Source organism: Miniopterus schreibersii (genome assembly GCF_964146895.1).
Source record: "Miniopterus schreibersii genome assembly, chromosome: 19".
Lineage (NCBI taxonomy): Eukaryota > Metazoa > Chordata > Mammalia > Chiroptera > Miniopteridae > Miniopterus > Miniopterus schreibersii.
Window position 1 is genome coordinate 36,813,686 of NC_138119.1, and position 19,210 is coordinate 36,832,895.

Sequence of the window (19,210 nt, forward strand, 5' to 3'; positions counted from 1 at the left end):
AAAGGGAAATGAATGCATCTCTGTACATCAAGACAGAGAAGTAACGAGCGTTAAAGGAGGGACTCATGACAGGTCTTCAGGCAGCAGTAAAGTGAACCCAGAGGGAATATCAGAGGGGCAAGAAGAAAAGATTGACGAAAGGGGTAAAATATATGGATAAGTCTAAGTGAATATTGATTGTATTTATATAAAAAGAATCAGTGTTTTCTTTCAAGCCTTTTGAGAAAGTCTGAATGAAACAGTCATCCTGGCCTGGTTGGTACCTAAGACACAGATGAGTTTCTTTCACCCAGTTTTGAAATTCTGGCATCAACCATGCGAATGGGACACCCTTCAGGGGAGGAGAGCTCCAAGCAGCCAGGCTGCCGAACCTGGCGAATCCCCGATCACTGCGACCCCCCTGGGAATGGGGCCTCCATTTTCTCACAAAACAGATCGAACACTATGACTACTAGGGGATGGGGAGATGGGAAGGTATTTTGAACACATCACACATGCTCCTTCAACGTCACATTCTTGTCAATTTTTATTGCTCCTTTCTCATCTGCGACTGTAAGGTACAGACCCTCCAGAAGAAAAATAGAGTTTTGTTTTCACACCCACCCACCCACATGCCACACTTTCTGTTCCATTCCTTTCTCAAGTTAGGGAAGTGGCAGGTTCCCCTTTTGGTCACACACATTCACAGAACCCTTGCCCGGCTCTGTGTGTGAGTGTATAAACGACCCAGAGACGTATGTAAATAAACCATGTACTGTGTAGGGGATATACATCTCTGTCAATAGCTGGAGAGACAGATGACAGGCAGACAGATGTTATGCAGCCCTCAAAATAACGACATTCCATGTCTCCCAAACTCTGCTACAATACAAAGCTTATTAGAGCATCAGTCTCCACTAGGTTACAAGTTTTAGAGGATGCTTATATTTAAAAAGTTTTGAAAAAATATATATACCAAATATTAACACTCTCCTGGTTAGGAAAACTATAAGTGGGCTAAGGAAGTTGAGGTACCAGCGGCGAGGTAAGGCCTCTTCGTCTGGGAGATGATTTTTCTGAAGTTGCAGCAGAGTGTGGTCTCACGGACCTCCAGAAAAACAGCGGGCTTGACTCTCCACCACTGAACTCTTAGGGCCCAACCCGAAAAATGAAACACTTATTTGGATTACCATCTTTCAGCAGGAGTGCATGAGGACGGGAGAGGCTCTGAGCGAGGGAATGGTAGCCGGGCCCTGTTCCCTGCAAAGCCTCCTGTCCTCTCCGACAGAGCACAAAAGCAAGAGCTACCGGTTGAGAACAGACTGAGGACCCCCAGCCAGTCCTCCTGAGGTGGGAAGGCGAGCCTGGGCTTCCCTTCAAGAGCAGCTTCCCAGGGAAGCCGGGGAGGATGATTTTATTTTGTAGTTAGCACATCACAGCGCTCAAAGCACCTCCAGGGAAATTTCTAATCCATGCTCAAGGGTCACCATCTGGCAGTGCATAGGTCACCCTCCCAGGATGACTCAGAGGACAGACATCGGTGGCACTGTCTGCTTTCAGGACCGGGAACTGCAGCAGAGCCCAGGAACTGCTCCACTCCTGGCCCATCCAGGAGTCCACAGGGCCTGCTCCCGCCTCCTGCTTCTCCCTGACAGGAGGGGCGAGTCGAGCCCAGCACCAACTAGGAAACTAAGGCACCAGAAGAGCTTCTGCTGCCGGGACAGAGACATTATATTTTTATGTAATTATCACTCCTAGTCCAATGTTTTAAAAGTTGGTTGGCCAGTTCAAATTTGCACCATGCTGAAAGGCTGTCTTGGGTGGGTTTTGGTACAATTTAAGGTCTTTTTGCCACTTATAGGACTCATATTTTCAGCAGTACTATTTTCTTTTGTTTCTGGCCTGAAATGGGTTTTTACTTACATCAGAGCAGGGTAAAAACTTCAGCTCAGTAGAAAGGCTATCACTTTACACACTCTGATCAGCTCAACCAGAGTCCTGTGTCGAGGTCAGCTGCAGGGACAGATGATTGTGGACAGCGTCTGGACCCCAGAGGTTGACCAGTATCCCTGGGGAGTAGTCACTATAGTAAATTGCTTTAAATAAGTTTTGTTTTTTCAACCAAGTCCATCAAATGACACAAACTCAAGCTGATAAAATCTGCTGCCTCAGATCCAGTCTCCGCCTGGGCCGGAGTGGAGTCTGGGAGGCAGTGGCCCAGTCTCCAGGCTGACTCCAGCCCCATGCAGTCTGCTGATGGCTTCATTTGCTGCTACCATGGTGGCTGCTGCTTCCACAGTGGGCTTGTCTCTACATCTTAGTGTCCTGGACAGAGACGTTGGCCTGTGAACAGAGCAGGAAAGAATGAATTGGGAAGAGAGTAGGGAAAGCCTGATGCCAGCCGTCTCCCCGGGGATGCCAGGCCAGGCCACAACGGCAATGGCCGCAGGAACAGTAGGACGAATGCTATGTGCCTGGTGTCGTTTTTTACATGCATTGACTCATCTATTCTTCACAAAAGCAAGGTGACTCAGGTACTTCGATTAGTTTTGTTTTACAGAAGGGCAAGTAAGGCACAGAGAGGTCAAGTGACTTCCCCTAGGTCACACAGCAGTAAGTGGCGGAGTCAGGATTTAAACCCAGGGCCCAGAGCTTAAGCCCTCACCTGAGAGGTGACGCTGCCTAATCTTAGACGCCTGGCTTCCCATGTCCTCCCGGCCCTAGCTTCTCATTCCCACTGTAGTTCATCATCCTGAAACGCTGATCAGACATCTTTGTCAGCACAAAAAGGGAAAAACACAGAAAGAAAGAAAAAGACTGACCCTGGAGGGCAAGGCCAGGATGATAGCTACTGATTCAGCACTTGTGCAAACACTGCTCCCCTGTGCTAAGAGCTGCGCTGGCCTCCTCACCACCCGTGTTCTAGCTGAGACACTGAGAGAGTTACTGACGACCCACAGTGCAAGGAGGTACGTGGCGTGGGCCATCCTCACGACTGCACTGAGAGCAAGAGGTGTGTGAGGGGCTGGAGGCGGCGGTCACCGGGCAATCAGGAAGTGCCCATGGAGGACCCAGAGCTGCCCAGAGCATCTCGGCTGGTGGTGCGGGTGAGGCTTCTGGGGAAGGGCTGGCAGGGGCGGGTGGGATGACCAAATGGTAGGTGGCAAGGCCTGGAGCCCTGGCCCTCTCATGGGGGACGGGTAAAGGCTGGGGACACCGGCAAAGGCCAGCATGCCGAGGAGTGTGAACTCAATTTTCCAATGGACATAGGAGTGTGGGCAAGGAGAGCAGACAACTGAGATGGCGTTTCTAGCTGAATTGGGTGCTAGTGTGCCAGTCGGTCTGAAGCCCAGGAGCTCTGATCTCGGAGGAGCGAGCTGTGATCGTGGAGATGAGGAAGGATGGGTCGCACGGGGTCCGGCCGTGAGATCTGGAGAGACCCAAAGGCCCTCAGGGGGAAACTTAGTAAGACCTGCGGATGATTACTAAGGGGGAGGGGGTGACAGAAGAAGGAAAGTCAGTACCCCAAGGGCAGAAACGGGAAGGCCAGCCAAGGGATTTCAGCTTCAGCTGAATGTGGGGGGCAGCCTGTGGATGAGCAGGTGAGCTTGGTTTCGGGACTGCAGGGCCTTGGGTGCTGAGTCTGGTGTGTGGTCGGCCCCTCGGGAGCCAGGCTGGCGCTGAGCAGTCGGAAGTCACCAGCAGGTACAGGTTCACAGTCCTTCACAAAGCCCCGTGGCTGACAGCAGGCAGTGGGAGCCGAGGACACAGCCAAGGTCGGCACGTGGTGACTCTTTCAGGAGCCGGGGGCTGGGGGTGGGGCAGCTTCACCAGACAGAGGCCAAGGGCAGGAGGGAGTTCCAGGGCAGGTGGCAGAGGTGAGGGTGACAAGAACCGAGACGCCATTAGTCTTTGGTGGCTGAGAGGGCATCGGTGAGCTTCAAGGTCATTGATAAGAGCAAGGCCACCAGGGGAAACGGGAGGGGACAGAGAGCACGCGTGTGTGGTGGGGCAGAGTGGAGGGACTTCTCTTCGGGGTCAGAGAGACCCGGCGAGTCTGTAGGCAGACAGGGGCGAGCTAGTGCGGAGCTAGACTCAGAGAACCCCCAAACTGGAAGCTCTCAGTCTAACCCTTACTTAAAACACACAGGCCCACCCATAGACGGCCGGCGAAAATGCTCAGAAAGTGGCAGCGGGGGAGCGAGGCACAGGACAGTGGGGACATCTTGTCAGGGAGAAGGGGCCCCTCCTCGGACTCGTGGGAGGCGAGATGTTGAGGGGATGGGAAAGGTGGCTGGTCACGGAGGAGCCCGGGGCAGGGGCCCAGGGCCCAGTGAAGGGCAGTGTGGAGGCCGGGGTGGGAAGGAAACGCAGGGCAGTGTGGGCCCAAAAGAGGTGACAAGGGACAAAGGCCAAGAACTGAGATTGGGGACCCTTCCGGTTCACCAGGAGGGAGGCAATCGCTCCTTACAAAGGCATGGGGACTCAGGAAGAAGGGTGTCTCGCCGTGACTGAGAAAAGTTTCCAACCAAATGCTCAGATGGGGGAGAATGGCTTTTCCACGCCACCGAACCGGTCGCAGGCAGTCCATCCTTGCTGTCCTTCCACACATCCAATGCCTTTGCCTGCTCTTCAAACCTCCCGCTGCTCCGTTCTCTGTATGTCACACACGAAGTCCTCCCGGATGAAACAAACCCTGCGGCACACGGAGATGTTTTGTGACGCAGCTGTTCTGGTGGCGAGAGCTGGTGTCCATCCTGTCCTCTGAGCTCCGTGACCTTGGACGCTCCTGTTTCTCCTGCGGCCTCAGTCTCTTCCTCTCTAAAACCGGGGGCTTGAGCGAAGGACATCAGCGTTCTGTGACTCAGTGACCATAGGACAGGGGGAGCGTGGCGAGGAAGATGGAGCCACTCCACCCACCTGCTTCCTGCGTGGGAGACGAGGGCTCCCGAGGGTGCTGTGCCCCTCGTCCCCTCACCAGGGCTGCATCAGGCCAGGAACGTGGGGGTGTACGGCCTGGAAGGTTTCCAGCGAGCCTGCCAACAGCGCCTCCTCCACCTGAGACCTTCCTGAAGCTTTTCAGCTAAGGTGACGTCAGGGCCACAAGATGCTGCCAGTGAGATGGGAACATCTCCCGGTGAGACAAGGCGCCTCCCGGCCAGAAACAAGACGTGGGGCCACTGGCAGGCGGCGACGTGGCCTCAGTGCTTCAGTCTCAGAAAGGAGTAAGGACCTGGAGCATGTCTGCCTTCTGGACACTTGGTGGGCTCTCCGGGTGATGGGACCAGATTGCTCACTTAGATGGATGGTGTCCACAAGCCAGGGAGAGCCAGCAGTGCTGACACCGCCTGAAGTTAGGGGACAGGCTTGCAGCAGGTGCCCCTTCGAGCATCCAGAGGGACCAACCCTGCCACAGCCTTGATTTTGGAACTGTGCTAATTTGTTATGGCAGCCCCAGGAAACTGACGCAGGAGTGAGTATGTTTAGCAACGAGTGGATGATCTAAACACACGCGTGCACACACGCGCACACGCACACACACACACACGCACGCACACGCACGCACACGCCCCTGGTTGCTGTACCGAGAATGGACTACCCAGGCAGGGAAAATGGAAGCAGAAAGCCAGATGAGAGGCTAATATGTGGGAAGCTGATGACGCGAGTGAGTGAACAAGGGAGGGGAAGCCCGGGGGTGACTGCGCGGATGAGGCCGTCAGGGCCTGCGGTGTGGAGTGGGCCCCGGGCTTTTCCGAGGAACTTGCAGCTCCCCCGGGCTGGCTCAGGTGGCGGCAGGTGAGTCCAGGTAGGGGTGTGTGGAGGGCACAGCTGACAGCAGCAGCCCGGGCCCAGGCAGGCGGCAGGACCGAGCTACCACCTCCCGGCGCCACTAGGCGCCCAGTGCCTGGGCGTGAGCGCAGGTAACACAGCCTCCTTTCTAAAGGCCCAGCTCAAATGCCACCTTTGCCCCGAAGCCTCCCCTGCTTCCTCCTGCCTCCTCACACACGCTGTTTCTGCCTTCTCGTGTTTCCAGCATCCTCAGGAGGACCCCCGCCCACTGCCCTGTTCTGTGTTTTTTCACGAGCCCGCGGAGCTGCTGGTCTCACAGCCTGGCTGGGGGAAGAAGCGAGGCCCTCCCCTCCTGCCCCCCCGCACCCCCTCAGAAGTTTGCCTGAACTCCGAGTCAGCGAGAAGCCTGGGGGAGCTCAGACATGCTTCCCTTTTCTGTCCTTTGTCCCCCACCATCAGCGACAGTCTGTCTCAACCCTGCACCTTTGTTGCTGACACTGAGCTGGTCTGTGGCGGGACTGTAAGGAGCAGGGCAGGGGACAGGCTCTCCTGGACCTGGACCTGCCCTCGGGGTTACCCAGCAGAGCCACCTACCTCTGTCTCGGGGACCTCGCTGCTGGTCCTGGGGTGGCAGCCTGGCTCCAGGACGGTCTCCTCCTCTTGCTTTCCCCCGGCTCTCCCCTCGTCCTGGGCGAGGCTCCTCTCTGCTCCTCCCGGGGGACTTTGGGGGGCCTCCTGCCCCACAGCCCCCTCCTCCAGCGGCTTCGAGTCTTGGCTCTGCTGTGCGGGCTCCCCTTCACCTCCGGCTCCCTCCTCGTGCGCGGGCTCTTCCCTCTGCTCTGCGGCCGGCCTTTCCCCGCCAGGGCTCCCGCACCGGCCCTCTGCCTCTGTGCTGGGGGCCGGGGGCGGCGGGGGGGCCTCCTCCTGAGCATCCCCCGCAGGCTTCTCGGGCAGTTGGGGGGCGTCCTCCTGCTTCTCCGTCTTGCTGGGCGTCTCCCTCAGAGGGGGCTTCTCGTGGGCCCCTGGGGCCTCCCCCGCTTCCCTTCCGGCAGCCCCCTCGCCGGGCGGAGGGGAGCCCGGGGCCTTGCTCCTGGGCAGGAACACCTCGTCCCCGGCTTCGTCCCGGGCACCGTTCTCCTGGGATGACCCCTCCGCCCTGAAATCTCCCAGCTCCCCGCAGTCCGACTGCGACCTCCGGAACCGCCGCGAGGGGGGGCGCCTTTTTATGGAGCCCCTCGTCCGCACCTGGAAGAAGGTGTGAAGGAAAATTACCCCAAACTGTCAAAAGGCCAAGAGGGAAACTGCAGGTCCTGTCAGTGTCGCCCTCCCACCGAGCAGCGCCGACCTGCTGGAGGCCGGCGGCGCTGGCTGTGACTGTCGGCCACAGCCGGGACTGTGAGGTCCCAGGCGGCCTGCAGATCTGTCCCGTGAAGGCGCGTGCTCCCGTCCAGTAAAAATGTGATTTTGTTGCCCTGTAAACAGTCTCCGGTTTGGTGTCTAACAGCCATTTTGTTCTATCCTGTGTTTATTAAATTGTCTCTAAAGTTCTGCGAATGTTCTTTGAATGAGCTTCACCATCTTGCAGGTTTCCTTATAAATTGACAAATTGAATAAAATTGATCTCTATTTTGTATAAGAGGCATGTTTTAACATTTTGAAAATTATACTTTAACAAAGGTGAACCCAACAGAGAGGAAGGTTGAGGCCTGCTGGTGGCCTGGCCCTGGCACAGGGACCTCAGGGGGACAGAACTGGACAGCTGGTGATGAGCTTCCTCCCTTCCCCCAGCTTGACCTTTCCTGTCCCCACAAAGCTGAGAGATCCTGGGAGAGCTGAGCAGCCAAGGCTCCTTTCCCTGCTGGGCGCCAGGCCCACTGGTACCAGAAGCCGTGTCTCAGGAGTGCCCAGCAGAGCGGGCTGAAGGCCCTCGCCTCCTTGGGAAGCATGTGGGTCTGAGTCAGGGCTCACCGTCCCCTCCCAACTTCATCAGAAGCTCGGTGGAAACATTTATCTCAGGTACGGACTTCACTCAGGGGTATGCCCTTTAAATATGTGTCAATTAAACCTTATTTTCATAAACTTTATTTTCCCACTGGCTCAGATTTTGGTAGTGGTCAATCCTAATTCTATCTCAGAGGTTTGGAATGGATACTTGTGGTTTAGAAGGCTTCCCAGGCCCCTTCCCGAGACCACAGGAAGGCCAGCCCTGCAGGGGATCAGGGCCCCGGCCCTCATGGCCGTCAGGGTTCAGAAATAATCTTTCCCATTCCCTTGCTGCCTTCAGAATGCTGAAGCCTTGCTATTATGACCAGGCGCCCCCACCTCCCTCCCTGCCTCTGCTCCCTATCAACACCTTGTGAGAGACAGGTTGTCCCCTGGGCCCCTCTGCCTGTGACCCGGGCTGCAGGGTCTCCTCTCGATCCCCAGCTAGTAGGCTCAAGCCTGCCCATCACCTCTGCACACCTGTTTGCTTCCTTGCCCCCTCCTCCTGTTTCTACATCCTTGACCTTTCTTTCCCAGATGGATTTTCTGGAATGGCCCAGAAGGTGCCACTTCCTCCATCACAGTTCCAGTCACACCCATTGCCAGTCCCTGGCACTAGCCTCTGTCTGGCTCTGCACCCATTTGCTGGGCGCCTGCTTGGATTGTATCTCTGATCCTTACCAGAGATAAAATAAGGCCAGGGAGGGCCGGGGGTCTGATGAGAGGTGCACACGGAATATCGGGCAGCGTCTGCAGAAACCAGCCCAGTCTCACAGCTTTTTGCAAAGGGACCAGACTGGATACTCTTTAACGGGCAGGAATTCCTACTGCAGTGGCAATGCTTTGGGCCCATGCTGGGGCCCTTAGGGTAGTCACCCCAGGCCAGAAGTCCTAGTAACCCTGCCCACCATCCTGCGTGAATCACTGACCAGGTCTTTAGCTTTGGTTCTGAGCTTTGACATAACTCCATGCAGGTGGGCTCAGCCCTGAGTGCCCACTCCTCCATCCACCAAGGACAGTGCTCTCCGCCCCCCACGCCTGCCTTCCTGGTGACAGCTACGGGGGGAGGAGAGGAGATGGGCAGAGAGGGAGAGGCTGATTTTAGCTCAGGGGTCTCCTGCAAAGAAGAGGAGACATTTCCTTCCTGTTAATAACCAGTTCTCACTACAGCTCCGACATGTCCTGTTCTTTCCAGGACAACCACACGGTAGAGCTGATTCAGGAATGTCCGGTGCCCACATTTCCACAGACGGACCACAGGCTCTGAACCCAGACATTACCTTGTTGTAACAGGGCAGGTGGCTGCCCTCTGGAGGCTGGTCGAAGCTGATGGGCACCACCTCTGGCTCGCTGGCCCGAGGCCGCACGCCGGGGCTGGTGGGAGTGGAAGGTGGGCTGTGAAATGGTGACACCGCGGCCTTGTGTCCAGGGCTCTTGGGGGAGGCCCCAGGCAGCAGGGCGGCTGGATGGAAGGCTAAATTGGCCTGTTGAGAGGAGAGGAGACATTTCAAATGGGGCTGGAGAAAGGTGACTTTCTGCCCTAGCTCGTTGGCTACCTGGCCTTGGCACGTCTCCAGGATTCTAGAGCTGTGGTTGTCACCTGGGGCAATTTTGTGTCCAGGAGACAAGTGGCAATGTCTGGAGACATTTTTTTTGTCACAACTTTCGGGAAAGTGCTACTGGCATCTCGGGAGGGACTGGGGATGCTGCTAAACATCTTTCAATGTACAAGGCAGCCCCGTGCAAGAAAATGATCCAGCCCAAACAGGGCCAAGGTCAAGAAACCCTGGTCTAGAGCAGGAGGAGTTGGGTAGTTACAATGTCGACCTCTGGTATTTACTCCCCTACATGTCTTTTATTATATCATGTGTGAAAATCTCATCTCCCAAGACTGTGAGCTCCAGTGCCATGACTTGTGCTTCATCTACACCCCAGGAAAGCCAGCTCTGCTCTGGGCACACGGGTGATCGATCGGTAGAGGGTCAGGCAACACATTTGGCTGCCCAGGGCCATGTCGAGCAGCTGAATTTGTCCTATGTTCAGCCCACATGGTTGGTGGCTGCATTCAGGCCTTGGGGGAGAGGAGCTGGTTATTCCTGGAGTGCTTCCTGCAGGACAATGTCCTTTTTCCGTGATGCTTGAGGCATTCCACTATCCATCAGCCACTGCCAGGTGTTAAATACATGAGTTCATGCTTGGAGGGTCCTTATTTTGGCCTTTTGTCTCCAGGTAGAGTGGTCACTAGCTGGTTGTCAGAGGTCAGCTCTCCAGGTGACACAAAGACACGCAGATGTTGGATAAGAGGTGGGGCTGGGGAAGAGGTAGCCATGGGCAAGCCTGCTGCGCTTACCTGAAGCTTCTCGATCAGAGGCGAGCTCTTCACCTTGACCTTAGGAGGGTGGCTCGTGTTGGGCAGTGATTTCTGTAGAGCAAATGGACCAGAACAACTGAATGAGTGGGGTGGAGGGGGCAGGGTTCTGCTGGAGCGCAGAAGCCACGGGTGGAAGAGGAGGGGGAGGAGTTGGTTCCATGACTTAGCTTCGGGGGCCCATCTACCTCCCCAGGGCCTGGGTGAGGCGGGCTTCCCCTCCCCCATCTCTCCCCTAGCTAGACCATCGACTCCATGGATCAGAGCAGGCAGGACAGATGCCCGAAATGCAGGAAGATGACTTCATGGTCGTTATGAGGGAACAGACTGTGTCTGAGAGGGGACTTCTCTATACCTCATGACCTTCACCAACATGAGCCAACACTCGGAGGGAATTTCAAAGAGAAAGGGCAGAATGACCCCATTCCATTGGTCACAAACCAAACAAGAAACCACAAACCAGGAGTGAAACCTGACAGGTATTTTGGAAATTCCCCCCTTGAACTGATGGTATTTGGGAAAGTCCCACCATAAAATATCATTTTCCAAAGCACTGAATGTTTATTTAGATGAGGCAGACATTTACGGAGGACCCCCTGCGTTCCAGGCCTTGCGCTGGTTGCATACAGGTGTGCTGTTTGTTGCAGATATTTTTGCGATGAATGTATATAGAAATCTTATCTGTCTTTGATTTTATATTATCTGAGAAGATTGACTCCTTTCTGTTTTGTGCAAATCCCCGCAACTGAGTCTGGTTCCACAGACGTGTCTATCCTTAGATGTAGGAATGATGGCGATGGTGATGAAGGAAAAAGAAAGGAGACACTTCATGTTGTTGGACAGAGGCCGAGGCAGCCACGAGACCCAGGGTCTAGCCCTTGCCTCTCGCCCCAAGCACTGATTTACCTGAGTCATAGGAACAGGAGTACCCCCCACCCACCCCCATAGAAGGCTCTGAGATCTGTACTGAACGAGATGGCTGCGCTTCAGTGGAGGAAGGAGACGACTGGCTCAACTGAGCTCCTGTGACCTTTTCAAGGCCCAGCATTCAGGAGACGGGCTGCAAAGGGACAGTCACTGGCTGGGACCCAGGAGGCCCAGGCGCCTCTAATTCCAATTCCACAGGAGCCAGTGGCTGCCCCGGCCCTCAGCCTCCTCAGCCAAGACCTGGGCAGTGGGGAGAATCAATGATTCTAAGGACGACCCCCTCCAGCTCCAAGGCCCTCCTGACCCTGTGAGCTCACACTGGTTGGACATGTCCCCAGAGCAGTCTCTCAAGGAACTTGTGTCCATGGTGAGTACAAAGAGCTTCCAGCCCAAACTGCTTTGTCCTTAATCCTTGTGGTTTAAGGTGAAATTTCACACGAGCCGGTGTTTCTGAAGATGCTGTTTTAGAAACAGCAGCTGTGATTTTGCTGACAAAGCTCCCCTTATGTAGCACTGTAAACCTTTCTCTTCCACAACTGACCACTACCTTCTGAAAGGAGCGGAAATTTAATAAACCTGCCCCCTTCACCATAGCACGGGCCTGGGAACCCAGCTCAGGATCTACAAAATCCTCACTGATTTGAACTGCAGAGCAAATTCTGCGGAGCCGCCAAGGCAGTTCCCACGAACGGCAGCAGGTGGCAGCGTTTCCTTTAGCACTGAACATGCGGCTGGGGCAGTGGGTGGGGTGGGTGGAGAAAGGCCAGCCCTCCGTCCTCCACAGGGATGTATCTATGTCCACACAGGACTTTCCAATAACGTCTAGGAGTTCGGGATCTGAATTTCCATACGGGAGTGTTTTCAGCCGTCTCTGGGCAGACAAGGAAGGGTCTGTGGCCACAGTCTTTGGCTGTGTCTTCCAGAGACGGGTAACTCCTGGCCCCTGTCTTCCGGGGCTGATCCCACTGTCTCAGGCCTGTGCAGGCAAAGGGCGAGGGCAGGGGAGACCCTTTCCAGCACTGTGCATTAGGGACCAAGGAGGCCTGACTAGGGCCGTGCCTTCCAGGGCCTGGGCCTCCATTGCTGGCCGTTACCTATGACACTAGAGCCTTCCCTGTGTTGGTAAGTTGACTATCTCTACCTGAGAGCAGCGAGCTCTTGTGTGCTCTGGGCTGCTTCCAATGATCCAGAACTGTAGCCAGTCTTGAATCTCACGTTACAACTCTGCCCGAGATTATGTGCAGCCCTCCCTCGGGTGCTTCTCCACATGGAAGATCATGTAGGTAGACCTGGCAGGGAAGTGTAACTTCCTCGGCCCCTGGATCAGGTGGGTGGTAAAAGCACCCTAAACATCCCTAATCATCTCAGTTTTCTTTGCTGAAATTCAGAGGCTTGAAAAACAGCGCCCCTGCCCCTGACCAATCACAACCGAGGCCCAGTAAGGGGGCGTGGAAGGAGACTCATGGTGAGAGTCAAGGATGCAGGAAGATTCACCCCTGAATCTAAACTGGGGAACGGCCCGCACAGGAGTCTAGGTTAAGCGCATCAATTTCATGCCCCTTCTAAAAGGAGAAAGAGAACTCATACCCAGGTCTCTGCAGCACTTACCTCCTCTCCGTTCTGGCCCAGCTCTACCTTGGGGGGGAACAGGGGGAGGGAACAGGGCGGTTTCCTTCTGGCTGGTTTACTGGCTGGTATCTGGAGGGAGGGAGAGTGATAGACAGACAGACACAGAGAGAGAGAGAGTCAGGCAACGGGGAGGAAGAGGAAGGAAGTGGAAGTGGTTTTAGGGGTGTTTAGGAATGTCCAGAGGAGGAAAGGGTGGAGGGGGTGGTGTGTCCTTGAGGCTGGCCCGTAACTGTGTAAGTGAACTCCGTGTCCCCCACTCCCGTCTCCCGGTCCATCCTCGCTGTGGCACCCTCTTCTACTGCAGCCACTAGCCCGAGACATCCCAAAACGACACCTCCTCCCTCTCCTCTGCGCCCTTCCTCCAGCCCCCTCCCAGAACAGGGCTGCTAGGCCGCCTGACTCACCTCCTTCGCGGCTGCAGCCTGCTCCCTAAACCGCCCGGCCAGCTGGGCCACCGAGGGGGGCGCCGAGTTGTCCACATTGGCGTTGGTCTCTGCGGGTCTTTCCTGGCAAACCAAGGGGAAGTGGCAGTTAGCAGGAGATGGGCCCTCAGCTCAGCTCAGCTCAGTGTCCACACTGGGGCCATGCTAGGCAGTTGTTCTGTGGCCACAGCAGAGGTGCAGTGACAATGAGGTCTCTGAACTGCATTTAGCAATTGGCTCTTACATGTAAAGATTTTTAAAAACCACTCAGTCCACCACACTTAGTGAATATTTAAGATGTGCTGGGCCCTCGGGGTCTGGAGGAAATAGAACTGGGCCCTGTCCTGGATGGGTGTCCAGGGGTCTGGGAGACAGACGAGCCCCAGACCCCTCATTCTGTTGTATCGGTGACAGTGTTGGTCAGAGGGGTCTGTGGAAAGGGGTGCTGGTGACATGCACCTGAGAGAGGGGCCTCAGTGTGCAAAATGGGTGGCCAGTGCCCGTCACTGAGCTTCCCACGTGTATATGGCCTCCCCCTCCCACTTCAGCAGGTGCCGCGGGTGGTACTATTTGTCACATTAATAAACATCTAACACACTCACGGGTAGCCTGGTGGGGGGGGACCTATGGCTGGGCTCGACCACAGTTGTTCCGTGTGCTAATAGCTCAGTGATCTTGGGCAAACGCCTTCCTTTCTGTACTGTGACAAAGACAGGTAGCACGGCCCCTGTAAGGCTGTTCTGTGGGTGAAACGCTTTCCTATAGAGAGGGCAGGACAGGCCTTTAGAGGGTTGCCACGACTTCAGGTGGCGGGTCCTTCCATGGGCCCTGTGGTGTAGGTGGGGGTCCGCATGCCCTCCACAGTGTCCTCGCTGGGAGACACACCCCTCCACCCTCTTCCTTTTTGCTGAAGGAAGTAGGGTTCTCCAAGCCAGCCCATGCCCTGCTCTGCCTCCAGGGCAGCTCATCGGTTATAGACCATCCCCCCCAAGGGGCCTGCAGGCTCCCTGAAGAGGCCAAGATGCACCCTGGAGGACTCTGCTCACTCCCATGGGCCGTTTGTCTCTGAGACGCACGGGTGAGTCAGCGAGCGCTGGAAATGGCCACCCCATGTCTGTGATGTTACACGCAGCCCACATAACCACCTGGTTTTAATAATGGTTTTTAAATGTCTGGTCCCAGAGACATTAAGCTTTTGTTTTTGTGACCGTAATGATGGCATTTATTACAGACAACACGCTCCCTCTCTAGGCAAGCTGCTGCCCAGGCTAGGAGGGTTTGGTCCAGCTCTGTCTTTCCTGGGGCTCATGGCCTACAAAGATAGGGCACGCACCCCTTCAGCAGCAAGCCTGCCTTACTGTGTACCACACACACACACACGCACAAAAGCACACATGTATGCATACACTGGCATACACACAGACACACAGGCACATACATGCATACACAGGTGCACATATACATGCACATCGACACAGGCACAAACACGTGCATACATGGACACATACACACATGCACATAGGCACACACATGCACACACATGCATGGACACACATACACACAGGCACACACTTGTATGCAAATGCTCACACATGCATGTGCACACATGCACACAGATACATATACACACTTCCTAGGCCCTCCTTTTTGTGCTAAAAACATCTCCACACTTTCTGATTTGGGTGCCCCTCCAAAGTAAATGTCACAGGTGCAAAGTAAATGTCAAATGGTGCTGCCCCCTTGGAGCAGGGGAGGGGCAGGTGCCACCCCCCACTAACCTCTAGTGGTGGCTTTAAGTACACAGGACAGAGCTCTGTGAAGAAGGCTTGTTTAGAGATGGGGAGAAACTGCTGGGGCCATGGGCCTTCAGACCTGTGAACAGACTGTTTCCTGCTCTAGTTCAAGTGCACCCCTGTCCCAGCCTGAACACCAAAAGTTGATTTCACATAAAGACATTAAAGGATTCACCTCCAGTCAACACGCCAGAGTTCCCATAACACTGGTGAAGGCCCCAGGGTTAGTGCCCGGTGGACAGAGCTCACGGAGGCACTGGCTGAGATACTCGCCTGGTTGGGAGTGCTCAGAGGCAAACATCTTGCCCTCTGGAACAAGGGAGGCTGGAAGGAAGGTGTGACTAACTGAGCTGCTCCTGGCTCAGCCGCTGCTCCGATCAGTCTGTCCATCTGTCTGACTTCCTGCCCACATCTCAGATCAGTCTCTCTGTCTGCAGCTATTTATTGCTCGGGTCCCGCTGACCACGCACTTCACCTCGGCTCCACAGGCGCCGTGGCTGGCAGTGCAGGAAGACGAATTCCAGATAAAAATAGAGCTGCACAGGAATCAAAGGCTTCCGGGACTTCCCTGTCCCTAATGGGGCCGGGTGAGGGGCTTGGAGTGAGGGGACGGAGAGGCTTTGGGAGGCATTTAGGGCTTGAGGAAGGAAAGATTAGAACTCGCCTGAGTTTGCTTTCCTAGAGCCCAGAGAGTAGGTTTTCTTTAGAATATCTATGGACTCCAGAGCTGGCCGAAGGCGGGCAAGTCCACTCTCCAGACGCTTCTTGGTCATCATGTGGAGAACTGGTTGCTGACTTTGCACAGCTGGGCTCACTGCAGCCCAGAGAGGTCAAGTGACTTAGGCAGAGTCACACAGGAAAGCCAAATGGAATAATCTGGGAAATACTTGACTCCAACTCCTGATTATCCAGCAATGAATGGATATCAGTTCAGTAGTGGAATTTCTGAGGGTGCTTTGCAAACTGTAAAGTGCTATACAAATAGTGAAACTATTAGCCACTAAATTGCCCATGCACAGCGGGAGAAGCATGGCCTTGGGGATGTGCAGGGCCAGGGCTCAGCCTATGTGAAATTCTGCCTGGATTTCTGCCTTGTAGTTTTGGCAGGTATGACTTCTAAACTCCCCAGGGTTCCAGGGCCACCACCTCTGCCCCAGGCTGGCGAGTGGGGCTTCAGGAGCTTGCTCAGTCCCGAGGCTGGTTTGCTAAGGCCCTGCTGTCACTTGTGCCTTGTCCTAGACTTTCCTGGGACACCTCAGCCTCCCTGGGACTAAGAGTTCTTTCTCTGTTCCTAAGAGATCCATAAAGTATTTCACGCAAAGCCAGGGTGTAGGAAGCCCTCATCGAAGGCGCTGTCTTCCCAGCCGGCAGTGTTGGGGGCTGAGCACCTTCTCTCAGTCACTGGCTCCCTCACTCACCCCTCTGACCACGCCTGGCGGCAGGCCCTCCCTGCCGGCATCCACCTCTGCTTCTGGACCATGACCTCAGCGTGTCCATTCTTCTTGGGCCAGTCCCACGTCTCAAGTCGGTTTTCTGGATCCTGTCCCTCCGTGTGGTGCTTTAGTAGACACACGTCTTCACAGACGGCAGGCCTCAGTCCATCTTCCTGGGCCCAGGTCTTGCTTACCTAGCCCTCCCCGACGCCCTTCCTGCCCGGCTCGGCCAGCTGGCTGGGAGACCACACCGGGGTGCCTGCGACTCTGCGAGGCCAGAAGTCATCGCCTCCGGTGTGTGCTTTCCTCTGTACAGGACTTTCTTCTGAGGACCGAGGAGCCCCGGGCCTGGGCTGCCTGGAGCTCCCCATGCTCTTGCCGTGTCGCGTGAGCACATTTGGATGCTGCAGCCCCAGCCTGGCGCCCTGCTTCCCTGCTCAGCCCGTCTCTCCACCCTCCTCCTTGCTCCGAGGTCTGTGCATCTCACAGCCTCTGGGCTCTGCTTTAGAGAAACCATAAAGGAGGAGGGGGGCTCCTTATCTACAGCTGCGGGGAGAAAGTGAGGGGCTCTGCCTGGGGCAGAGGGACCCCCTGCTCTTGGCTAAAAGGGCAGTTCTCTCAGCAGAAATGGGCCAGACAACTGCGAGCCTCGGGAGACAAGGCGTGCTTCTCTGCTCTCCTAGGACCGAGGTGGCTCTCAGGACAACCCTACACGGCACTCACCCTTTCCAATCTGAGCACGCCCAGACCACCACTCCCGAGGACCAGCAGACAGCCCCTTTGGGCCCTACAATGATTCCAGGGTCTTCTTTACTCTCTCACCTTGTCCTGAGTCTCCGTTTATCCCTCGCCATCCAGGAGGACGGAACGCACAGACTGGGAGGCAGGTGGCCCTGGGACCTGTGCACACGCCCAGAGCCGTTGCTCCATGGGGTCCTGTCCCTCAAGCACTGGATATCCCTTCGGTCACTGCCACAGTGCCCCTTCGAGAAGAGGAAGCACCTGACTTACTCAGTAACTTGCTATTCAAGCCGGTAAGTGCAGGCCCTGCTTCACCTGGATTCCAAAGCTCCAGCTCCTTCCCCACCAACGCACAGCACCAACCCTAGACTTTGCGGGAAGAGAGGCCTTCCTCATCTCCCGCCAACGAACCTCTACTCTTCTAGGCCCCGGGGTGCAGCAGCGAACAAGACAGAGGTCTTGCTATTCCAGCAAGAGCAGCGAACAGTAAACATGTGCACAGGTAAGTAAGTAGCTCATAAAAATAATAAAATTAGGCACTTTATATCTAGGGGGTGCAGGAAAACATCTCACAGGGGGGTCATATGAGTTGGATCCAAGCTGGGGAGAGATGGGAGGAAACTTCTGAGCAAATGGAAGTGTGGCAGGGACATGCTGGATACAAGGCCGCCACTCCTGGGGTGAAGTGGCAAGAAGGAGAGAGACTGCATTGGCCAGCGTGGTTCAGTGGTTAGAGTATCGGCTCATGCACTGAAGGGCTGCGGGTTCGATTCCCGGTCAAGGGCATATGCCTGAGTTGCAGGTTTGATCCCAGGCGCCAGTCAGGATTGGTTGCATGCAAGAGGCAACCAATCCATGTGTCTCTCTCATCTCTCCTCTCTTTCTCCCCGCTCTTCTACTCTCTCTAAAAATTAATTAAAAAATATCTTTGGGTGAAGATTAACCAAAAAAAAGGGAAGGAGAGAGACCTCTGGTGACAGGGCAGCCAAAAGGGTTTTTTGTTTTTTTTTTTTAACCATATCTTTATTGATTTCAGAGAGAGGAGGGGAGAGGGGGAGAGAGAGTTGAAACATCAATGATGAGAGAGTCATTGATCGGCTGCCTCCTGCACGCCCCCGACTGGGTATTGAGCCCGCAACCTGGGCATGTACCCTGACCGGGAATCGAACCACGACCTCCTGGATCCTAGGTCGGTGCTCAACCCCTGAGTCATGACCAACCGGGCCCAAAAGGGTTTTGAAATCAGAACTCTCCGTCTTTGATCTACTATTGTTAGCTCTGTAGTGTCATCATGACCACTCCCTGCCATCCTCAGACCTTCAGTGTTGTACTACATGCGGCAGCTTCTTATTCGCAGGTGCTTTTTAAAGGTGTAGAGAGGATCTTAACTGTCTGCACCCACATCTGCTGGGGTGAAGGAATAGCTTTGAGACACACAGTGTGTATTGGTTCACCCGCTCCATAGACACCCATGAACTGTTACCTGCTCTTGCCCGCGATTCACAGGTAAGCAGACTCGCGAGTGTCAGGTGGAAAGGATCACAAGAGAAAGGGGAGCGAGGGTTAGCTGGGCCCTAGGTGACAGCCATGAGCATGTAAGTCCCTCTGGGACTCAGTAGCTGTCTTGAGGATGGCCTTGTACTTGGCAATGGAGCCAATATTCTGTTGATCTCAGGGGTCTCTGAGACTAGACAGGATGGTGGCCTGAACTGGGGCCAGGTCGTGAGGATGGAGATCATTAACAGGACTTAATTTAGGAGAAAGAATTGGCCAGAACTGGTGACTGGTCGGATAGATCGAAGGAGGAGTCAAGACTCTCCCCAGATTTCTGGTCCTGGCTGCTGGGGGACAGGGGTGCCATTTACAGAGACGGAAGCCTAGGAAGAGCCGGGCTGAGGGGGAAGAGGGGACAGATGGCATGGAGGGAAAAGTGCTCAGAAAGGGCGAGTGGACAGAGCAGAGGGCCCAGGACAGACCCTGAAGCGCCTGCTTGGGACTGAAACGCAGTGAACCTGGGGCTGAGGCTTGCCTCCTGTGGCAGGGTGAGGGCCGAGCCCGCTCACAGGCAGCTGAGGCTGCGCGGGCACTGGGGGCACCTCGCCCTGCTTTTCTATCTCCCTCCCTCCTCCCACCCGGGATGTGCAG

The 19,210-nt window shown here is 55.3% G+C and overlaps 1 protein-coding gene across 3 annotated transcripts in view; it reads right to left on the reverse strand.

The window, feature by feature from the left end:
- Window positions 1–508: 508 nt before the first annotated feature.
- RCSD1 (RCSD domain containing 1) overlaps window positions 509–19,210 on the reverse strand; it is a 44,468-nt gene continuing 25,766 nt past the window's right edge. The window contains exons 2-7 of one of the 3 annotated variants that reach the window (XM_081120469.1): window positions 13,081–13,182; window positions 12,656–12,745; window positions 10,103–10,174; window positions 9,033–9,236; window positions 6,364–7,014; window positions 509–2,322 (exon numbers count right to left, since the gene is read on the reverse strand). In XM_081120469.1, the coding sequence (XP_080976595.1) occupies window positions 2,290–2,322; window positions 6,364–7,014; window positions 9,033–9,236; window positions 10,103–10,174; window positions 12,656–12,745; window positions 13,081–13,182 (1,152 nt within the window). In that variant the 3' untranslated portion in view covers window positions 509–2,289. Of the gene's footprint in view, window positions 2,323–6,363; window positions 7,015–9,032; window positions 9,237–10,102; window positions 10,175–12,655; window positions 12,746–13,076; window positions 13,183–19,210 lie in introns of all 3 variants that reach the window. The other 2 variants (XM_081120470.1, XM_081120471.1) reach the window with 2 other exon arrangements.